The sequence below is a fragment of the Ammospiza nelsoni genome, chromosome 25 (genome assembly GCF_027579445.1).
Source record: "Ammospiza nelsoni isolate bAmmNel1 chromosome 25, bAmmNel1.pri, whole genome shotgun sequence".
Taxonomy (NCBI): Eukaryota; Metazoa; Chordata; class Aves; order Passeriformes; family Passerellidae; genus Ammospiza; species Ammospiza nelsoni.
In genome coordinates, this window is record NC_080657.1 from 4,394,578 (window position 1) to 4,415,318 (window position 20,741).

Here is a 20,741-nt window from a genome sequence, read left to right on the forward strand (position 1 = left end):
CAAAGAGTCTGATTAATAAATTTCAGTAGCTGCAGCTGACTCAAATCACAGGAGAAGTTGCCGCAAGAAGCAGCTGCAGAGGTGCCTACCCAAGAGGCTCTGAAATTTTCACGTCGAAAGTGTTTTGCCTTAGCCTGTTAAAAAAAACAAACAAACAAAACAAAAACAAAAAAACCAGAAGCAGTTATACCTGTTTATTTTTCTGAGACGCTGACAGAAACAATCTATTTATTGTAGAAATAAAAAAATAATTTTAAAAAGACCAACCAAATGATCTTGCACATATGATGTTAAGGAGTTTTCACTCCTTAATCCACTCCATGCTCCTCCGCAATGTTTTTATTTTTCAGTAGTTACTCTTCATTTGGGAAGGTGCTGTGATTAAAAAGAATGTTTGACTTATGTCCAGACATAACAAAGTTAATAAAATTTCTCTCACAGCAGCATAAATACTATTTTTTGACTTGTCTTGAACAATAAAAATACAAATGTCACATCCCATACATGAACATCTAAATGCTGACTTTCTATTATTTAGATAGCAGGAACAGAGTGCATTAAATATGAGGCTTTTTATTATGGAGAGATTAAATGCAAATCAAGCATTAGCAGTTATTGCTCACAGAATTTTATGCATCAAGAAATTCAAGAATTAAAGCACAGCAGCAGCATTAACTTGCCTAAGTCACACTATACAGTAATGTACATTCCAGTATATTACACAACCTTCAGTTTTACAGTGTAAACACAATTATGTAGGGCTATATTTATGTATACACATGGAAGTGAAAGGAATACTTTTTGGAGAGAAATCTACAGTGAATAGTTTTAATAGTTCTTGTATTTCTTACGTGGATGGGACCAAATTAATGTTACTGCTACAAGCAAAAGAGCTTTTTAGGTTTTCTGGCTCCTTTTTTGCCAGTATTGAACAGTTTTCAGTCAATCATGGCTGTCTGGTAAGCATAATGACAGTGCACTTCAAGAATTTAATTGTGCTGTAACATCATTATCCTATATCTCACAAATTCAATTTTTTCAGTACATGAACAGTATGTCAAATCTGCCAGTAAAAAATACACACAAAAATACCAATGCATTCCAGCTGTAGCCACCTCAGCAAGTATTTACAGTGTTTCAGTGCTGTGCAACTCAAATAAATGTATTTCATACATAGAAAGCTTGATTACAAATGTATCACAGTGTTTTGTTCATCTTTGCCTCCTTTGTTATTTCAAGATGTTTCATGGAACTTCCTTTACACCATGATGACCTGAACAGCAAGTGGATAAATGTCCTAAGGTTTTGCTATCCCCATAAAAAGCATCAACACAAATTTATCCTAAACAGGTAGAAGCTTTATTTGATTTAAAAGTTTATCAGAATTCAGGGTAGAGACAAACAGAAAAGGAGTAGTTTTACTGTTTGAGAAACCTTTTATACATCTTTTGACATTGTAACTGAAACCAGGAGGTACTATTTGCTTTTTTTACTTCTCTGTCTTTGGTTTTGGGGTTTTTTTCTGTTTTCCTTAGTAAGCCTTCTGGTTTGTGAAATTCAAAATATCTGATTAGTAAATTTCAGTAACTTGGTTTCTGGTTTTCATATCTTATTATTGTTACAAAAAAATGGCAAAAGTAAAGCTCACAACATGTCTGTAATTCATGATGTTTAAAAAAAAAATTAGTGATATATTGAATTCTGATAGTATACTATAACAAATTCGCTTTGATTATTCTGCTGAGGAAGTCAGTGGCGATACACTGAAAAAAAAGTGTACCATGGAGCCAAAGAATTCATGATTTGTTTTGTAAATGCTTTTTCTCTTTGTATTTACAACAGTTGGAACAGTAGAATAAGTTTGACATTCTGCTTTTGGTCAGCTACCAAATGTCAGTTTGAATTCTCAGACTGATTAGGCAGAGACATGTTTACCAATACATTCCTCTGAGAGCATCTTTAGCCTTATTTGATTTACTGGTCTTTGTAAAAAATATCCTTAGCCTGCAAATTTTGTCTTCTACTTTTATTCAGTTTAAATAGTATCAGCTGTGATTTTATGCCTGACTTTTTCCTAATATGTGGATTGGGAGGATGTACTTTTTCCTTTGTAGCTGGAGTGTAGAGGTTTATACACTGAGGTCTATGCCACATTTTCATTACAAAGGAAGTAGAGACTGTTTAAAATTACTTAGCTACTATTCAAAGAGTTACACAACTTTTTTACCTATGTAAAGAGCTGGTTAAAGTTGAATTCTTTAGCTGCACTTACACACAGGCGTGGGTTGTGTCTGTGTTCAGGAATTATCCCAGCATTGGTTAGTGCAGTAATGAGTTAGCTCATGTTATATTTGAAGATCAGTGGGGGCACGCCTGCTGCTGGCATTACTTGACAGTGACTGTTGCCTAGACAGAGAGAAAAGCTTAGGACTGTTCCAGTTTCTGCTCTGTGTGGATTCTGAGCTCACCACCCCCATAGAATCTGAAGTGTCTGGTCGGCTGGAATTTTTTCCATCAGCATTGTAAGGAATTTGGGCTGTGTTTGCACTGAAACTGCTTTGTCTTCTGTCACTGTTCCTTGGAAGAGAATTTGTTGGTGCTCCTGTGCTCTCAACCACTGCCTGTCGTCTACAACTGGTACCAGGAAAAGTTGTACCAGGCTGCACTGAAGTTTGAGATGGCATCTCAGCAAAGCTTCTCAAGTACATGTTTGCAGCAGTGTCTGCATTCTGAATATCAACAAGAAAATGTTTCTTTTCAGCCTCTTGTGCATTATGTGTCTCAGTCCAAATCTCACCAAGAAAGCCTTCATTATTATTTGTGCTAGCATTTTGAGTCTGATTGTCCAAAGCATTTGTAGCTGGCCTCTTCTTTGGAGATTTCTTTTCCTGGTTGCAGTGGGTGTAATTGCTGCTGCTTTCTGTACGGTTATTTGGCACAGACTGAAACATAGAAGGAGAATTTAAAACTGGGTAGAGCACAGTGTCAGTTTTCTTTTCCATCAGAAAGGTATAATTGCTAAGGGCACAAGGAAGTGTTTTCTGAGGGGTGGTGGATATTCCCAAAGAAGAATGTGGTATCACAGAGTATTTCTTAGATTTGTTTATGTAGAAATTCTCAGAGTCATCTTTGGTTCTGTTCTGCTCACAGAGTCCCATTTTAATTTTTCGGAATCCTAAGTGGATAATTTCTAGAATATTTAAAAGCAATGATACAGTTGCTATTGATTGCATAAATAAAATAAACACTGTCTTTTCTGTTGGTCTAGATACAAAGCAGTCAACTGTGTTTGGACATGGGTCTCTCTGACATTTATAAAGGGGATCTAAATGAAAACCATAAAGAAGATACTGCCCAATCATAAAGCCAACTTCCACTGCAGATCTTGTGAAAATATGTATCACATAAGTGCAGAGCAGAGAGCCTCTCAGGGGTGCTTTGTTCAGCTTCCTTTGATCCAGCTGCCGGAGCTCTCTCTCCAGTCTTTTACGATTTTCAGTCATTTCTAACTCAGTGCTTTCAAGTTCCACCCTTACCTGAGCTTTCTTCTTTTGCCTTTCTTTTTCCAAGGCTCTTAGTCTGTATAAGGCATGCCCCATATACACCAAGGAAGGGGAAGACACAAAAATAACTTGCAAGACCCAGTATCTTATGAGGGAGATGGGAAAGGCCTCATCATAGCACACATTTCTGCAACCAGGCTGCTCAGTGTTGCATATAAATTCTGATTGTTCATCATTCCAAACATCCTCAGTTGCCACTCCAAGGACAAGCATTCGAAATATGAAGAGGATCGTGAGCCAAATCTTTCCAATAATTGTGGAATGAATGTGGACCTCCTCTAAAATGCCTCCAAGGAAATTCCAGTCTCCCATGGTTATTCTGCCATATTAACACTAAAATGTATGAGAGAAACAAGTATCAAAGATTGTAAAAGTTGCATTCTTTCTTTAACATATTATGAAAAACACAACACTGGGAAAACTATCATATCTCACATTGTAACCATGACCAACTGCTCATTGATAATTAGGTTTTATTTTCTTTCACCTATGAGATGGAGAACAGCATCATCTGCCTGTGCCTGCTTTATTATTATTATTTATTATTAACATCCTGATGAGACATCACTGCAAGATATTAAACACCCTCAGTCTGCATCAGATCAGTAGAAACTCGGGTGTCTGACTTGTAGCAGGATTTAAAGAGCATTTTGTGATGCATTTGAACATCATCCAGTAACAGTGTGAGAGCAGTACATTTATATTTAGATCACTTATCCAGGTACAGGAATATTTGCTTGTCCTCATTTTTGGATGTTCCAAGCCCCATGTCACAGCTGTAATTATGGCAGTCCAATTACTGTTTCACAGAGAAAATTGGTTATATAAAGGAGCTCAAGAGGGAGTAAATCATCTCATGGAAATGTCAATATTAATTAAAATGACATGTTAAAGCATATCATTTTGTGCAGACATTTGCTTTTTATTTATGGATGTCAACAATAAATAAATAGAATTGCTCTAATTGGTTCACTTCCTCTGATCAATGATACCTGCATTTGAAATAGTGAATATAGTGCCTAAGTGGCAAGCATTACTATTTTTGGCCGCAACTCTTTGAAAAATAAATTATTTACACAAAAATTCTTTACCAGCATCTTCCTAAATGGCTGTCATCTGAACACAGATAAACTGGTAACATATATGTGTAATTGTACATCTCACCTTTTTTCATGTTTGTTTCTCCACTAACAGGAGAAACATTGTGGTCAAAATTTAAAATTCCTTTTCAATATTTATGTTATTCTATGCATATACAATTGTAACATGATTTTTCTTATGTGTGGGGACAAGCAAAACACTTGTAGCTAAAGACCTTCTCATTGTATGTACAGCACAATTCAATAGAATAGTATCTTACTTTGGCATTTTTTAGGATAAAGGGGCTCTAGCATAGCATTTTCTCTTCAAATGGGATTAATCTTCACCCTATAAAACAGGAGTGCTAACAAGTCAACAGAAACTGGAATCTTATGGTTGCATATCGATGTCCATAGAGGAATATTTATGTTAAACCTTCTAAACATGAACATACTTTTGCAAATCAGTATATGAATAGGCAATTTAAGCATTTTTTAAAGAGAAACAAATTAAAAATAAATTAAAAATTAAAAATAAAACATACCTTTCTTTACAAAAATATGTAAAACTAAACATCTGCGACGTCCAATAAAAAATTACAGCCCCTGCCATCTTCCATCTGTGTGAGTAAATTGACACATTTGAGCAGTTTATTTTGCTACAGTAGCAAATAGAGTGTGAGCTTTGCACATGGAATTTTTATTTGCTGGGGCTGAAGGGAGGAGAAAATCGATCTCTTGTTCAATCTGCTACTGCTCCAAGCATAATTTAACTATGAACAGTAAAAGATTCTCATTTTTAAAAAGCTAGAAATAAAAATTCTGCAGCTTTAAGTTGAGATTATCTTCTCTTTTGCCTCAATAGCACCTTTTAGGTTTTAGGAACAGTCTCAGCCTCATATAAATGAAACAGAATAAAACAGAACTTTCAGACTATGTTTTAGTTCACACATCTCACTAGCAGCAGACACTCAGTTTGCCTGGTCAGAAGAAGGTAAATCTTCCCAAACACTCTCATTGTAAATTCCTGCAGTCTGTTCTCCTGCCACAGCTTAGCACCACAATCCTGATGTAAAAAAAAATCAGTGGATGTACTTTTGGTTACTCCAGACTCAGTCCCTGCTCACAGACAGCATCTCATATATTCTGTGATTCTGCACTTCTCTTTCATTCTCCTGAGACCACATTACTTGTCATGCTGATGTGTTTAAAAAACTCCTGAACTTGACAATGGTTTTTACTCTATTTTCCCCATCCATATAATTCAGTATTTCTTTTTGGGAGCAAATCATTAGAATTCCTGTCTTAAATGTCAGACATACTAAAGATGTCATTCTTCTTGAGAGTGATACTTACATCTAGCCTATAAAAACTGACTCAGTGACACAAGTTCCATTTTTAATCCAGACCTTAAGCTACCCATCTGCATTACCTCAGCAGCAAAAATAGGAAGAACAGGCTGAAATATTTTCTGTTATAACAGAGTGCACAAACTTTCTGGTATCAAAGAACATTTTGGGTACTGATGGTAAGCTGGGGAAACCCTTTCAAACACTCTAAACATTAAGAAATGTTGGGGGGGGGGGAAATACCTTATTTTACAAAAGGGAAAAAAAGAAATAAATATGTCTATTTTGTGTACAAAAATGTTTTCTGCACTCAGCATTAGCATTAGCAGGGCACAGCCTCATTAGGCATACCGGGTATTAATTGCAAGTCCACTGCTAAGACCAATATGAGTTAAGATGCATATCTAGCACTGTAATGTTCTTTCAGATGATGCTCATCAGCACTCTGCAAAAGTGCAGTTCTGATTCAAATGTCCTGTAAAAGATGAATAAACTTCCTCTGCTGAGAACTCTAGAAAGCTAATCATTATCTTTTAATTTGGTGCTGAAGAGCAGTCAATAGGTCATGTCCAATTTCACACTTGACAGCTTGCCTGAAAGTACTCAGTCATTGTGGCAAGCTGGCAGTCTGCAGCCAGCCATCTCTTAAGGCAGGATTCTAAACATGTCTCTTCTTTTGAGTAGTTAAAGGAGGTCTCTAAATATCTATCTGTTATTAATAAAACCCTCTAACTCTGCTGAAGTGATCCACAGACACACACAGACCCTTGCCAGTTTGTGCAGAGATGCTGAAGATTTGTTTGAAAAACTGAAGTGTTTGGTGAGACTGAGCTGCCATGGTTGGTGATTTACTTGCTCTGTAAAACCTAAATATTAAAAAAAAATGTATAACAAGCCACAGTGTTCCAGGATGAATTATCTCTTAAAATGGTACTACAGTTAAATGACAACTTGACAACTCACGAGGGAAAATAAATTCAAATGCCAACAATAATTTTATAGTGTTGGTTCTGATTTTTACCTTAGTTAGACAGCTTGCAAATCAAACTGTTTATAACAACATTCAGAAATTAGTAATTTAGTGATGTATAGAGAGGCTATTAATTTTTCTTCCAGGTTTGAAGCTACCTCACTGGCTTTTTATTCACTGCAAAACATTCTCTACATTTTTATGACTATATTGATTTTTCTTAGCTTAGAGTCAAACGTCACACTAATCCTCCAATCATGGAAATTGTCTCTGAAGATCAAGGCCTTTTCATTTCTATACATCAATAATGTGCACTTTATGTGCACAATTGATTTTTATTTTCTACTGTTATCTGTCTGACCCACAATGGACAGCTAGATGAGGCACAAACATCAGTGATGTGTCCTACACGTTTTCAGGCTCACATTAACTCACTGCCATGGTTTTCTTTCAGTAGTGAAGGAGGGCCACAAATTATAAACTGCAACAATGAGAATTTTGGCCAACTGCACTACTCAGCGTTGTCTTTAGGATCACCAAATCCAGCAGTAGTGTTTGAAGGCAGACCAGAGATCACCACATGAAGACTGAAGCACATACTCTCCAAATCAGTGTATATTCTGTGCTGCCTTAGGTTCACTTTTTATTGCTAAGATACACATGCAAATCAGCAGGTATGTTATAGATTCACTCTGTATTGCTAAGATACACATGCAAATCAGTATGTGCACATTTATATTTTCACTTTCACAAGCAAAATTTCTGAAGGTGCCCTGGCCTATATCAGAAAGTGTAAAGGTTTTTTTCACAGTTTCTGTCTTTATCTTAGTTCACTGTTGATAGTTTTTAATTCATTCCTCTCTTAGTTCCTAACTTTAAAAAATTTTACTTTCTGTATACTTTTATATAGCTTGCTGTCTATTTTCCTCTCTTAATCCATTGTCTGTAAAATTTTATTTATACATATACGCTGGTACTGAAGATTTCTGTGCCTGCTTTCAGTTCTCTCCTGACTTTGCATTTTCAAGTTGCCATGTCTACTTTATCAGGCCTCCTCTCTCTATTTTTTTTCTTCTTTCCTGCCTGTTCTGTATCCATCTGCTGGGCTCAGGGTCAGTGTCAGAGGAAGGGAGATGGGATTACCTGGGAGCTGCAGCATCAAGGTTGTACTCAGGAGTACAAGGGAGCCAAGGTTTAACACAGGCTGCAGGAAGGGATGGGCTGGGGCAGCAAATGTGCAGCCACTGAGGCTGGGATATATAAACCACAGCCTTTGGTCAGAGTGCTTTGCTGTTCCTCCAGCTGTTTCAGCTCTTTGGGCAGGAGTTTTCTGGCATTTAGAGAATGGAGCTGTCTGAGAAAGGCTTCAGGACCAGTGAAGCTTCAGCAGGCTGTGTAGTAGAAAGGACACTTGTGACACCCAACCCCCCAGTCAGGATCCTGGAGGGAACCCCCATGCTGTGTGACATCCCCCAAAATAAATCCACCAGCCCTGGTGGTCTCAGTGGGTCTCATGGTTTCCTTCCCATGTGTCAGAGACTCCCATCAAAATCGAGCTGAGCCCCCCCATCCTAAATGCCACCCCCAAGTGGATCAGAAACCTCCCTCTAATGGGGCAGAGATGCCCTCAAAATGGGTAAGAAACACCCCACATCCCCCAAGTGGGGGGTATGGAGGGGAGCAGTGACCCCTGCAAATTGTGGGTGGGGGGACAGCCCTGTCCCACCCCAATAAAGACACCAGTCCTGGTGTCCCCACAGTCTTCGTGGGTCTCGTGATCTTCTGGGGTTGGGGAGACAGAGCCCCCTCCCAGAATGGTGAAGAGAGTACCCCAAACCCACACAAAATGATGGGGGCTCAGAGGGACCCTGGATTGTTGCCCCAAATCGGTGCTGATGGAACAACCCAGGACCTGTGACCCTTCCGACAGCCCCTCAGAGGACCCCGGCCCCCGGGTGACCCCGCCACCTCCACCCATCCTCTGGGTGCCCTGGGCCCCTCCGAAGCTCCGCCCCCCCGCCTTGTCACCCGTCGCAACAGTGACAGCGTTGGCGTTTTGGTGGCGTTTCCCTCCGGGGCGGGGTTTCCTCGCCCAGGTCCCCCCAAAACGGTCCCCGCGCCCGCCCCGGCCTCATTTGCCCCCGGATCCCGCGGGGATGCGGCCCCAGAGAGGTGAGGGGGGAAAGGGGGATGGGGGCCGTGGTGGGGCGGGGGGTGTCGCGGGCCCTTTCAGACCCGCTTTGAGGGGACGCTGGCCTTTTAAAAGTTCTGGGACAGGGGGCTGGTCCTTTAAAACACCTGGAAGAGAGCCTTTTAGGAAGCTCTTTTAGGGGACACTGGCCCTTTAAGAGCTGCTTTTGGGCGATACTGGCCCTTTAAGAGCTGCGCGTAGGAGACACTGGCCCTTTAAGCCTCGCGTTTAAGGGACACTGGCCCTTTAAGAGAGCCAAGAAGGATCTGCTGACCCTGTAGGAGCTCTGGGGGGCAGGAAGGGGGACACCGGCCTTGATGGAGCGGGGGGGCTCCCGGGGCCTCCCCGCCGGATTCTCCCCGCGGGGGAGGAGGGGGTTCCCCGGGGAGGAGGGCGGGGACGGCGGGGGCGGGCGGTGACGCATGGGAATCCCCGTGACGTCACGACAGGGGGATTCCTGCCTCGCTGGGGGAGTGCCCCGGGCTTTGGGGGTCTCGGTTATGACACAGAGGTTTGAGAGGTCTCGGGAGTTCAGGGGCCACCCCCGAACAGGGTCTGGATGACACACGGGGAAACGGTAACCCCTGAGGCCAGTAGGATGGCAGTGTTAAAGACTGGGACTTCTATAGGATTTAGGGGTTTAATTCCGACGAGTGGTTATTGCCCTCCTAGTTCATGTGTAGGGGGGCGCCGGGGCGTTTTGTGGGGTTTTAGGAGTTTTCAGGGTTCTCCGGCATCCCAGGGACCCCCGAACCTCCCTTGCACACACCAGGTCCCCCCCGCGCCGCTCCGCCCCAGACGGTGAAGCAGCTGCTGAAGGAGCTACGGCAGCAGAAGAGCAGGGAAGGGGCGAGATCCCCGGTGGGTGACCCCCCATCCCAGTGACACCTCCCCTGGGGACACCCCCACTCTCCTCGCTGACCCCCTTGCTCTCCCCCCAGGTTTTGGCTGTGCCCTCCCCGCGCCCCTCGGATGGTGAGTGACCCCCGATCCCCCAGCTCCCCCCACACCCCCTGTGCCCCATACTTCCTCTCCGTGCCCTCCCCATCCCTACGTCCCCCCTTCCCCTCCCATTCCCTCCCCATGTCCCCCCATCACCGGGTGTCCCCTCAGGCTCTCCCTGGCCCGTTGTCCCCGCGGTGACTCCCGGCCTCTGTGAGGTCCCACACGTGTCCCATGGCAGCCCGGGAGGGGCCCATGGGGGAAGGGTCTCCGGCCCGAGGGGGTTCCAGGTGAGCTGGTTCGAGGGGATGGGGGAGAAATGGGGCGGGAACTGGGGGGTTAAAGGGGGGGCAGTGTGGTAAATGGGGGTCAATGGGGGAAAATGAGAGGGCAGTGGGGGAAGAATGGGGGGGAATGGGAGGGAAATGGGGGGAGAAGGGGGGCAGACAACTGGGAGGGGAATGGTGGGGCAATGGGGAAAATGGGGTGGTTAAGGGAGGCAATGGGAGGGAATGAAGGAAGGAATTGGGGGCAGTGGAGGGGCAACAAGGGACAATGGGGGGAGATGATGTAGATGGGGGCAATGGGGTGGCAGCCTGGGGGACAAGGGGAGGAAAATCATTGGGGCAGGGGTACCTGGGACCAAGCCCCCCTCCATCTTGACTGCTGCCCCCCCTCAAAGGCTGCTGCCATCCCCGGCCCTGCCTGGCCCCATCCTGCAGCACCGTGGGGACAATTTGGGGCCTCTCTGCTGGGAAGGGAGATCCAAGAGCCGTACCCTGAACCCCAGGACCTGGCAGCCGCCCGCTCTGTGCTGGGGGGCCGAGACCCCCGGGAGCTGCTGCTGCAGGACGAGGAGGGGGACACGTGAGTGGGGGGGCATGAGGGGTACAAGGGGGGGTACAGGGGTTATAAGGGGGTACAGGAGTCAAGGCGTCCATGATGGATCAATGGGCTAAATTGCAGCAAATGGGAGGCGTTGATGGGGGACAATTTAGGGGGTCACTGGTGTGAAGGACAGCCAGTGGGGCCCATGGGAGGGCAGTGGGGTGAGTGGGGTCAGTGTGGTGTTCAGTGGGGGGCAGTGGGATGAAGCGGGGTCTGTGGGTGAGATCAGCGTGGGGTAAACAGGAGAGTCAATGTGGAGGTCAGCAGGGAGGCAATGGGGGAAGCAGTGGGACAAGGCAGTGAGGCACTGGGAGGAGCTATGGGGTGCCAAGTGCGTTTGTGGGGTCTGTGTTCTGGGTGGAAGGTGGGGGGTGGGTAGGGGGTTAAGGGGGTCCCTCTAACCCCGCTCCATCCCCAGGCTGCTGCACGTGCTCTGTGCCGGGGGGCAGTGGGCGCTCGCCCGGGCTGCGGCCGAGGCTCTGCGGGACCTGGGGGGACTCGAGGTGCGGGAGCACCTGGGCAAGGTGAGGGGGGACACACCTGGGGGTCCTAAGGGGACATCTGGGGGAAATGAAGGTGCAGGAGCACCTAGGCAAGTTTGGGATGGGAAGCTAGAAGTGCAAGAGAAAGTTGAGGGCATTGCTGGTAAAGAAGGGGTAATAAGTGGGTCGTACTGGGGCAATAAGGGGGTGATGGAGGTAAAAAGATGGGAGTAATTAATAATGGGAGTGGAGTAGTTAATTCTGAGATAATTAATCACAGGGTTCTGTTGCAGTCTACTAATAGAGGGAGTGCTGAGAATAAAGGGGGAATTAATACTGGGGGGTAATAACGGGTGATTAATGATGGTGTGATTAAAGTCCAATAAAGGGCAATGAAGGGGCAATCAGTAACAAATAATTAATGAGGGGATGATAAAGTTATGATAAGGGGAGGCAGAGCAGTAGCAGAATACCAGGGTGATAATTTGAGGGTCTGGGGGTGCTTGATGCCCCCCAACCACCCCTGACTCCCCCAGATCTCACTGACCTTCCTTTTTTTCCCTGCAAGAGCCCCCAGACCCCCTTTACCCTCTAGACATCTAACTCCCCCCAGGAGTGACCCAAGCCCCCCCTACCCCTGTTCATTCTGTCCCTGACCCCCCATTTGATGTCCCCAGACTCCCCTGCTGGTGGCAGCAGCAGCTGCAGCCCCGGAGATTGTGCGGGACCTGCTTGTCCTGGGGGCCAACCCTGATGCCGCTGACCACGGGGGCCGCACGGCGCTGCACCTGGCTGCAGCCTATGGGCACCCCGAAATCCTCCAGGTGACACCCCAACCCCCCTGGGGACCACAAAACCGTCCCAAAGGGACCCCAAAGTGGGACACAGTTGTCCTGGGAGACCAGGGAACCGGCCTAGTGGGGTTCCTGGTATCCAGGGGGACCCCAAATCTTCCCCCTTGCCTTCCCAGGCCATGATGTCCTCGGGGGTTCCTGTCAACGTGGAGGCCAGAAATTTTGAGGGTCAGCAAATCTGAGCGGGGGCAAGGGTGGTGGAAGGGCTTGGGGTGGGCCCCTGGTTTTGGGGTGGGGGTGATTCTTGGGGAGTCTTTGTTTGGGTGGGACTGGGGAGGGTTCAGTTGGTGGGTCCCCAATGGGAGGGGGACTCAGGGATCCCTGATTTGGGGTGTCTGACAAGTCCCTATTTCAGGGTGTCTTGGGAGAGTCCCATTTGAGGGGTAGTCAGTACAGAAGGGTTTGAAGGGGATGCTGAGGATCCCCATTTTTTGGTAGCTCTTGATGGGATGCATCCCTGTTTGATGGGATGGGGATATCCAGTCTGGGCGTCCTGGCTGATGGTGGGAGGGTCCCAGGGGGTGTGTCTTTACTTTGAGGGGGTCCCTAGGAGGGTCCCCAATTCCAGGGGGTTCCTGTTTGGGGGAGGGGCCGTTCCTGACCCCTGTTGGTTCCCCCCCAGGCCAGACCCCTCTGCACTGTGCTGTCCTGGCCCACAACGCCTCCCTGCAGGGAGGGCACAGCCCCGTGGGGGGCTCTGCAGGGGGGTCCCCCACTCCCCAGGACCGATTCCGCTGTGTGGAGCTGCTCCTGCTGATGGGGGCAGACAGCAGCAGCCAGGTACAGACCCCCCCAAAGACCCCCAGGTACCCCACAACTCTCCAGGTGTCCCTCACATCCCCTGGGTTCCCCACAGACCTCTCAAAGATGACTGTCACACCTCAAGGTCCCTGTGTATTGTAAGACTTTGGGGTCTGTTGGGGTTCCTTGGGAGGCTTGGGGAGGGGTGTGAGACCCCCCCACAATACCTGTGTGCCCCCCAAAGACCCCTGTGTGCCCCCAAAGACCCCTGTGTGCCCCCACAGACCCCTGTGTCTCCCTTCAGATCCCCCATGGGCTGGATAGATCTGTTCTCCCAGGCACTGGGATTTCTTGGGGAGGTTGAGGAGGTTGTAGGGGGGTGATACCTCCTGTGGACCCCTCCCCCTGACCCCCTTTTTGCCCCCAGGACACCAAAAGCAGCCTGACAGCTCTGCACCTCGCTGTGAGGGGAGGCAACCTTGCCCTGGCCCATCTGCTGCTGCGCCAGCCTGGCATGGCACCCCGCCTGGTCAACATGAAGGTGTGAGGGACTTGGGGGGGCTCTGAGGGGGGCTCTGGGTTCTCTCTGTGGGGCACTTGGGGCTGGGGGACCTCTGTGGGGCTCTTGGGGCTGATTGGAGGGGTCTGTGGAGCTCTTTGGGGTTCCTGTAGTGCCTTGCGGGGTGTGAAGGGGCTCTGGGAGGCTCAGCGGGATCAAAGGGGCACTGGGGGATTTGGGGTGTCTGTGAAGAGTCTGGGGGGGCTGGAGGTATCAAGGGTCTCTGAGGTACCTCTAGGAGGGCTAGAGGGTTATTTGTGGGTACCCTGAGCCCCCTCCCATCCCTCAGGCCCACGGGAACACCCCCCTGCACATGGCAGCAGCACTGCCCGGGACCCCCAGCCAGGAGCCCCTCGTGAGGCTGCTCCTGGCCTGGGGCGCCGACCCCAGCGCCCGCAACCTGGAGCACGAGCTGCCCCAGAGCCTGCTGCCCCCGGGGGCCCCCGGAGAGCAGGTGAGACCCCCAGGTCCCCCTCAGAGCCAGCACCGTCCCCTGAACCCCACGAGCACCCCAGATCTGACCCCAGATCACCTTCACACCCAAGACCCCACTGCACCCTAAAACTTCCTGCTGATGGGAGGAAATGCCTGGAATTGCTCCTGGAACCACAAAATCCCACTGCTTTGCCTCAGATCCCTGCTGCTATGCCCCAAATCCCGCTGCTTTACCCCCAAATCCCGCTGCTTTACCCCCTCGTTTTCACCACCCCTCCATCCCAGGATCTCTGGGTGACACCCCCAAATTCTGGGGTAGAACCCCGTGTTTTGGGGACCCTCCGTGAACCTTCCCTCTCCCACAGCTCCGCCTCCTCCTGAGGAGCCGCCGGGGGTCCCATCGCCCCCCGCCCACCGCCGAGTGACGTCAGAGGGGCGGGGTCTCCCCGGTATCAGATGGGGGGACACCCCCATATTGGGGGATTGAACTTTTCCTGATTTCAATGAAATTGCCCCCAAATTTCTGTGAAATGAGTCTGAACCACATTGGTTTGGTGGGGGGAGGAACACGGAGGGAGTCGAGCCCTTGCCCTCCCCCCCAGCCTCATTAATGGGGGCTGCTAATGAGGGGCGTCTCCTCTAAATTGGGGAATTTGGGTGGAACATGCCAAATTGGAGAGGAAACCCAAAAACTGAGAGAATTCTGGAATTAAATAAAAACTTCCTTAAAATCTGAGTCTGTTTTTTCCCAATGCCCTCAGTCTCCCCTCAGTCCCTCCCAGTGCATCCCAGTGAGCACAGAAAAAAGAGGGGGTTCTGGAACAAAGGGCTTCAAATTGAGAAAACCTTTTCTTTTAAGGATTAAGTCATAGAAAAACCCTCCTTTGACACTATTTAAAGGCCTTAAATTAAGGGGGTAAATGGTGGGAAGCATGAGGGGAAAAGAGCAGAAAACATAAGGGAGAAAGGGTGGGAAATACAAGGTGAAGGAGGGTGATAACCATGAGGGTGGGAAATGCAAGGGAAAGGGGGTGATAACCATGAGGGTGGGAAATACAAGGAAAAGGGGGTGATAACCATGAGCCACTTGGGGTGACTCCCAGAGGTGCCCCCAAATGCTGAGGTTTTCTCCTCCCCAGGCCTAGGAGTGCTCTGAGGAACTGGTGAGGGGAGCATCCCTCAGAACCATCAAACACCTACCGAGTCCCCCCCACAGCCAGACCATCCCAGACCCCCCAGTCCACCTTCAAACCCTCCCAACATCACCCAAACCATTTTAGCCAGCTACAGCTCCTCTTTAGCGCTCTCAAACCTCACCCAGCACCACTGAAAAGCCAATTGAGCTTACTAACACTCTATATGGAGTCCAGTGTTATCTTGGTTTTTTAAGATTTTTTTTACGTTTACATTCTTATAACGAAATTTTTCACACACTTTATGTAAATAACTTATTGTTTTGCATTATTTTATAGAAGAAGAAAGATTTGATAAACTGTTGGTTTGTCTAGTGTCATTGGAAAGGTAGCACTGCCACCCTCCAATCCACTGTCACTTTTGGAAATGTATAAATATTGGAGTCAAAAATTAAATATTCTCTTTTACCCTTGTAAAGAACTGCATGTCCGCGTTGCGTTATTTCGTGTCCCATAGTAACACTGATTCAGTACAGGACCTGAAAAATATAAAAAGATAAAAACTTAAACCAAAAGCCATCACCTCAGGGGTCTGTGCCATCTCTCCCGAGGGCACAGCGCCCCCTCGCTGCCATTCCCCGCTCGCAGCTCCAGCAGGGGGCGCTGCGTGCCCGCCCCAGGGCCCCCAGTGCGGGACCCTCCGGTAACGGCGCTCGAACGGAGCCCACGGGGGAAACGCGGGGCTGGGCAGGCCGGCAGTGCCCGGGAGATGGGGACAGCTGATTCGGAACCCAGCACATTCCTCTGGCTGCCCTGGAGGAGTTGAAACCCTGCCCGGGGGGTTCAGAGACCTTGGCACAGAGCACAAGACACACCTGTGACTTTGATCTTGACCCATGGAAAAACAATTACCTACCTCTATATGAAGAATTACAAGTCAAGAGAGTCTAAGCAAAATAATAATTAGTTTGTCATAGGATGAAAAATAGATTTTTGGGGTTTTTAGAATGGGGGTTCGGGGTTTCCAGATTCCTCCTCAAGATGGAGGAATCTGGGCATACCCTGTCCTCCTTCTTTCTTCTTCCTAGCCTCCATGTTCTAAGTGATGGTGGCACTTTTGGATTGGTTTAAGGTAGAGACTCACTGTCTAACAAAGGTGATAGGTATTGGGAAGTATTGTAAATAATTTACGCATAGTCTTTAATATAAAAAGATAACACTGCCTCTGAGGCCGTCAGGGTGCCTCAGCCCGACCTGCCAGACAAACCTCGGCATGTCGGAGAAAAAATGTTATAGATAAGAAATAATAAATAACCTTGAGAATGAGAACAGAAGAATCCTGACTCCTTATTCGACTCGGGGCTGGGAAAAAGAGACTTGTACGTATCTCAGAGTCACTCTGGCAAGCAGAGATTCTGAGAGCCTAGAACTTCATTGACCTGTCAAGCTGTGCCTACACCTTCTTTCCATGTCTTGCCGAACACTTCCCTGCCATTCCTTGCCTACCCCTCCCTCGAATTGTCTTGACTTTGTTCACCCCTCTCTTGCCTTGCCTTCCTTTCCTGCAGTGGAATGACCCTGGCTGGATGCCAGGCTCCCACCAAAGCCTGTCAGTCCCCTCAGGAACGTGATGTGGGGAGAAAATAATGTCCTTGAGATAAGGACATTAATTAAGATATAGAGAGAGATCTGCTCCGATCCATGGGCCCAGCATCTCATGTCACCAGACACATTGCAAATTCTTGGTAAAAGCTATTTACCATCCTGCCCGTTTCCGTGTCTGGGCAGCAGCCTCCTCAGGGCTATCCTAGAGACACGAACGTTCTGCTATCAACACCGTGCTGTTAACGGGAGATTAGATTAACGGCAGTCTAAGTTAAAAAGCAGACTCTGGCCGGCATCCATGATCATATTTCATGTCCCTTAGCCCTGCAGTCAGCCACCTTTACGGCAGAGGAGCCATCGCTCCCGGCAGCGCCGCCGCCGCCCCGCTCCCCGAGCCCTCACGGAGCCCTCACGGCGCGGGGAGGGGCGGAGCTGGCGAGCGCTGTGCCCCGCCCCCTGCGCGCTGCCCGCTCCCCGCCCCTCCCCTCGCGCGGGCGCGGCCACGCGTCACGTGCGCGCGTCACGTGGCGCCGTCCCTGGCCGATGAGGTCAGCGGCGGGGTCACGTGAGCGTTGCCTACGCGCAGTGGGGCCGGGTGCAGATGGCGGACGCGGAGGCCGAGGCGGCGGCGCGGCCGGAGGTGCCGCGGGTGGTGCCGGCGCTGCGCGCCCGCCTCTGGCAGCTGCAGACGGAGCTGCGCGAGCAGGAGGTGTCGGAGGCCTCGTCCCGAGCCTACTGCCGGGGCTTCTGCCAGGTAGGCGGCGGGCGGGGCGGGCCGCGGCGCGGGCGGCAGGGGGGATGCGGCGGGGCGGGCTCGGGCTGTCCCCGCTGTGTCCCCGCTGTGCCCCCACTCTGTCCCCGCTGTGCCCCCGCTGTGCCCCCGCTGTGCCCCCTCTGTGCCCCCTCTGTGCCCCCGCTCTGTCCCCGCTGTGCCCCCGCTCTGTCCCCGCTGTGCCCCCTCTGTGCCCCATCTGTGCCCCCGCTGTGTCCCCGCTGTGTCCCCGCTGTGTCCCCGCTGTGCCCCCGCTGTGCCCCCGCTGTGTCCCCGCTGTGTCCCCGCTCTGTCCCCGCTCTGTCCCCGCTGTGCCCCCGCTCTGTCCCCGCTCTGTCCCCGCTGTGCCCCCGCTCTGTCCCCGCTGTGCCGGCGCTGGCGGCGCGCAGGGCTCGGGGCTCCGTGCCCGCCTGCCCCGCGGGACTCTGCACCGCCGGCCCGGAGCGGGGCCGGGGGCAGCGCTCGGCTTTGGGCTTGGGCATCGTGCGGAGCGGGGCGGCCTGGCTGGGGCAATGGGGCGCGAGCAGTCCTGGCTCCGTTCCGACATCTCCGGTGTCTGTTCCACTGTTTCACTTGTCTCGGGATCAAATCTGCGTGTTCGCCTTGTTTAAGATGTGTAAGCAGTGCTTGCTGGGCCTGCAGGGTCCTTCAGGCACTGATGAGCGTGGTTTGGATGTCTTGTGTTGAATACTTGCTTAGTGCAACCCAAAGGGAGATCTCCAATTTCTGAATCGGGGCCCTGAGTTCCAGAAGAAGAGCTGATATTGTTTAAAGCCACAGTGATGGAGATAACTCATTCTTAAGTGAATTCCTCAAATTATTAATTTTTGCCACCCTCACAGCATCATTTACTGTGAGCTCTAAGGTTGAAAAATTGTTATGATACTGAGTTTGTAACTTGTCTCTGCTGAGTCTGGAGAGATTGTGGGTTTTAAATAAGAAAGAAAAAAATCTGTTTTCTAAGGTAGTTCACAACACGTCTGCTGATAAAGCTACAGTGTTTGACTGATGAATGGTAAAATCAGAGAAAAAATCTTGCTGGTTTGTCACAAATTGTGTGTAAATGGTGTTACCCTTCCCAGTCTTCCATTTTGCCTCCACAGGTTGTGTGCTTTGCCATACCCTTGTGGGAGGATGTTAAGCTATCACTCAGTGAAACAAGAGAATAAGTGTATTTTCTATGTTTCAAAACTCTTCCAAGCTGCGGGGTGCAGCTGCCTCCTGCTGTGTTTGTCCTGAATTCATTTTATGTGACCTTGCACTGACATGGAGCCTGCTACAAAGTGTCACGCTGTCTATGTTCAGGTTTTGCTGAAATTGTTTCCAGTGGTGAACATTGTGTCAGAACATTGAGACAAGTGTTCAGCTGACCCTTAATCGTGGGTGTCAGGATGATGTGTGTGTCTACATGTCCAGTTTCCCAGATTAGCTGGGTACAGAAGAAGCTTTAAAGATGCTTGATCAGTGGATTGTGGTGAAAGACAGTTCTGCTACCTAAAAAAAAAATAAAAATAAACAACAAAAAGACCCCAAATCATGCCCCAAAGTAATGTATCCCTCTGGGTCCTTGTGCTGTTATTGTTTGGTTTTAAAATGCTGTGATAGCACAGATGAAAATGGAAAAGGTTGGTTTTGAGTTGCCACCAGTCTGGAACCTGTTGGATTGTCATGCCTGGACTGCAGGGGATGCATCCATGGAGCTGCTGGTCCATCCTGAAACACCTCCAGCCTTCATAGGGGATGAATTTGTGATGTCTTTGTGCAGTCAGACCACTGTGGGTGGGGTGGAATTTTATGTCTGGGTTTCTCCTAACAGGGGATGTTTGTGATAACTTCAATAACTCAAGGTCTGCCCATGAGTGAAGTTTGGGGAGCTCAATTTTGTATTAATTACTTGGAAGGTACCACTGATACTTTGCTATAAAATTATTAAGCTACAGCAAAATGTGCCTAGAAAGAAGCTGAGTTTATCTGGTCTTGAGTTTGAATTTGGGAAGTAGCTGACATGAGGAGAGCTGAAATATTTCATGTTTGCCATCCTGTGAGTACAGCTGAGGCAGGGGCCTGGAAGTTGCTCTGTTTTGCTGTGGAAATGACCATGGCTGGTAGTTTCCAGGCAAACTGAACCAAATTAGGGAATTCCCTTTGCTTTGAGCTGTGTCAATGCTGTTTTACCACTGCTAAACTTGTGCTGCTGTGTGCAGCTTGCCAGTAGCTCATACAGGGGGTGATGCTGGATGTCACAATTTCCTTGAAGATCCCATTTTCAAGCAGGGAAATGCTACATTTGTCCAGGATAACAAAACAAAGAAACTGCTGAAGCCTAAATCATGGGTTGACTCTGCAGCTTTATATTGTATAGGCATTAATGCTTTGCACATTCACCTTGGGAATTTTTATTTTTTTCTTTGTGGAGAGCAGTATGTACCCAAAGAGCAGATAGAACAACTAAGGGGAGTGTTTGAGGCTGTGCTGTCATAAATAGGAGGAACAGTTTTCAGTGAAGGTGAGATTGTAGGATGTCAAATCCCATCTGCCAGTGCCCAGCAGCTGTTGGCTTTCTGAAATTTTTGTAGATGACATGTTGAGTGCAATCAGATATGGTTAAGAAGATGAGAGAGTATTTTTCTTAAAAAGTCTCAAAGCTGTACCAACAGGTCAGGAAACTTTGAGATCTTCATCTGCAAATTGGGTCTGAGCAAAAAAAATTCCTTTTTTGAGGAAGTGCAGCTGAGGAGGTGTTGTGGCATTGCAGAGAGTGAAAACCTGGGCTGGCCTGTGTGTTACACATTAGGGGGTGTGGGCTCTGCACTTCTCACCCCATTTACCATCAGAGATGTTGGTGGGATGAAATGTAAATGGGTGTGTGTTAGCCAGACTTTAAATGTGTGAATACTCTCTCTGGTAATTATACTGTAAGGTACTAATTCCTTCTAAATTGTTACTTGAGAACCCCTTTAAACACGCAGTTTAATTCTGTCAAATTAATAATTTTTCCATAATAGTTTTTATAAAGACTGCCAGGAGAAATCCATAGTGGACAACTGAACAACCATGGCTTGTGAAACAGCACAAGGGCTTTCAAGAACTTCTTGAATACAGTTACTACATTTGGCTTATTTGTCAGTGTGCTAATACTAACAGCATCATAATATTCCAAACTAGATCCTTGAAGTCT

At 48.2% G+C, this 20,741-nt stretch overlaps 3 protein-coding genes across 9 annotated transcripts in view; 2 read left to right on the forward strand and 1 right to left on the reverse strand.

Moving 5' to 3' along the window:
• Positions 1 to 290: 290 nt before the first annotated feature.
• GJA9 (gap junction protein alpha 9) lies at positions 291 to 17,181 on the reverse strand. 7 transcript variants are annotated; one of them, XM_059488851.1, is made up of 4 exons: positions 16,947 to 17,181; positions 15,656 to 15,725; positions 3,537 to 3,896; positions 291 to 2,942 (listed from the first exon to the last, which is right to left on the reverse strand). In XM_059488851.1, the coding sequence occupies exons 3-4, from the start codon at positions 3,873 to 3,875 to the stop codon at positions 2,346 to 2,348; spliced, it is 936 nt and encodes a 311-aa protein (XP_059344834.1). In that variant the 5' UTR covers positions 3,876 to 3,896; positions 15,656 to 15,725; positions 16,947 to 17,181; the 3' UTR covers positions 291 to 2,345. The 7 variants fall into 7 exon arrangements, 6 of the variants coding, with proteins under 6 accessions (XP_059344834.1, XP_059344829.1, XP_059344828.1 ...); XM_059488846.1 differs by adding an exon at positions 5,188 to 5,262 and having other exon boundaries at positions 291 to 3,896; XR_009419999.1 differs by having other exon boundaries at positions 327 to 375; positions 2,273 to 3,896.
• On the forward strand, positions 9,118 to 14,478 carry NFKBID (NFKB inhibitor delta). The gene is made up of 12 exons (XM_059488513.1): positions 9,118 to 9,133; positions 9,925 to 10,013; positions 10,094 to 10,127; positions 10,266 to 10,384; positions 10,777 to 10,961; positions 11,401 to 11,506; positions 12,142 to 12,288; positions 12,435 to 12,486; positions 12,941 to 13,098; positions 13,487 to 13,600; positions 13,908 to 14,072; positions 14,419 to 14,478. Exons 1-12 carry the CDS (start codon positions 9,118 to 9,120, stop codon positions 14,476 to 14,478), a joined length of 1,245 nt encoding a protein of 414 aa, XP_059344496.1.
• A 201-nt stretch (positions 17,182 to 17,382) lies between the features above and the next one.
• RLF (RLF zinc finger) overlaps positions 17,383 to 20,741 on the forward strand; it is a 37,227-nt gene continuing 33,868 nt past the window's right edge. The window contains exon 1 of the mRNA XM_059488691.1: positions 17,383 to 17,545. Within this exon, the coding sequence (XP_059344674.1) occupies positions 17,393 to 17,545 (153 nt within the window). The 5' untranslated portion in view covers positions 17,383 to 17,392. The remainder of the gene's footprint in view (positions 17,546 to 20,741) is intronic.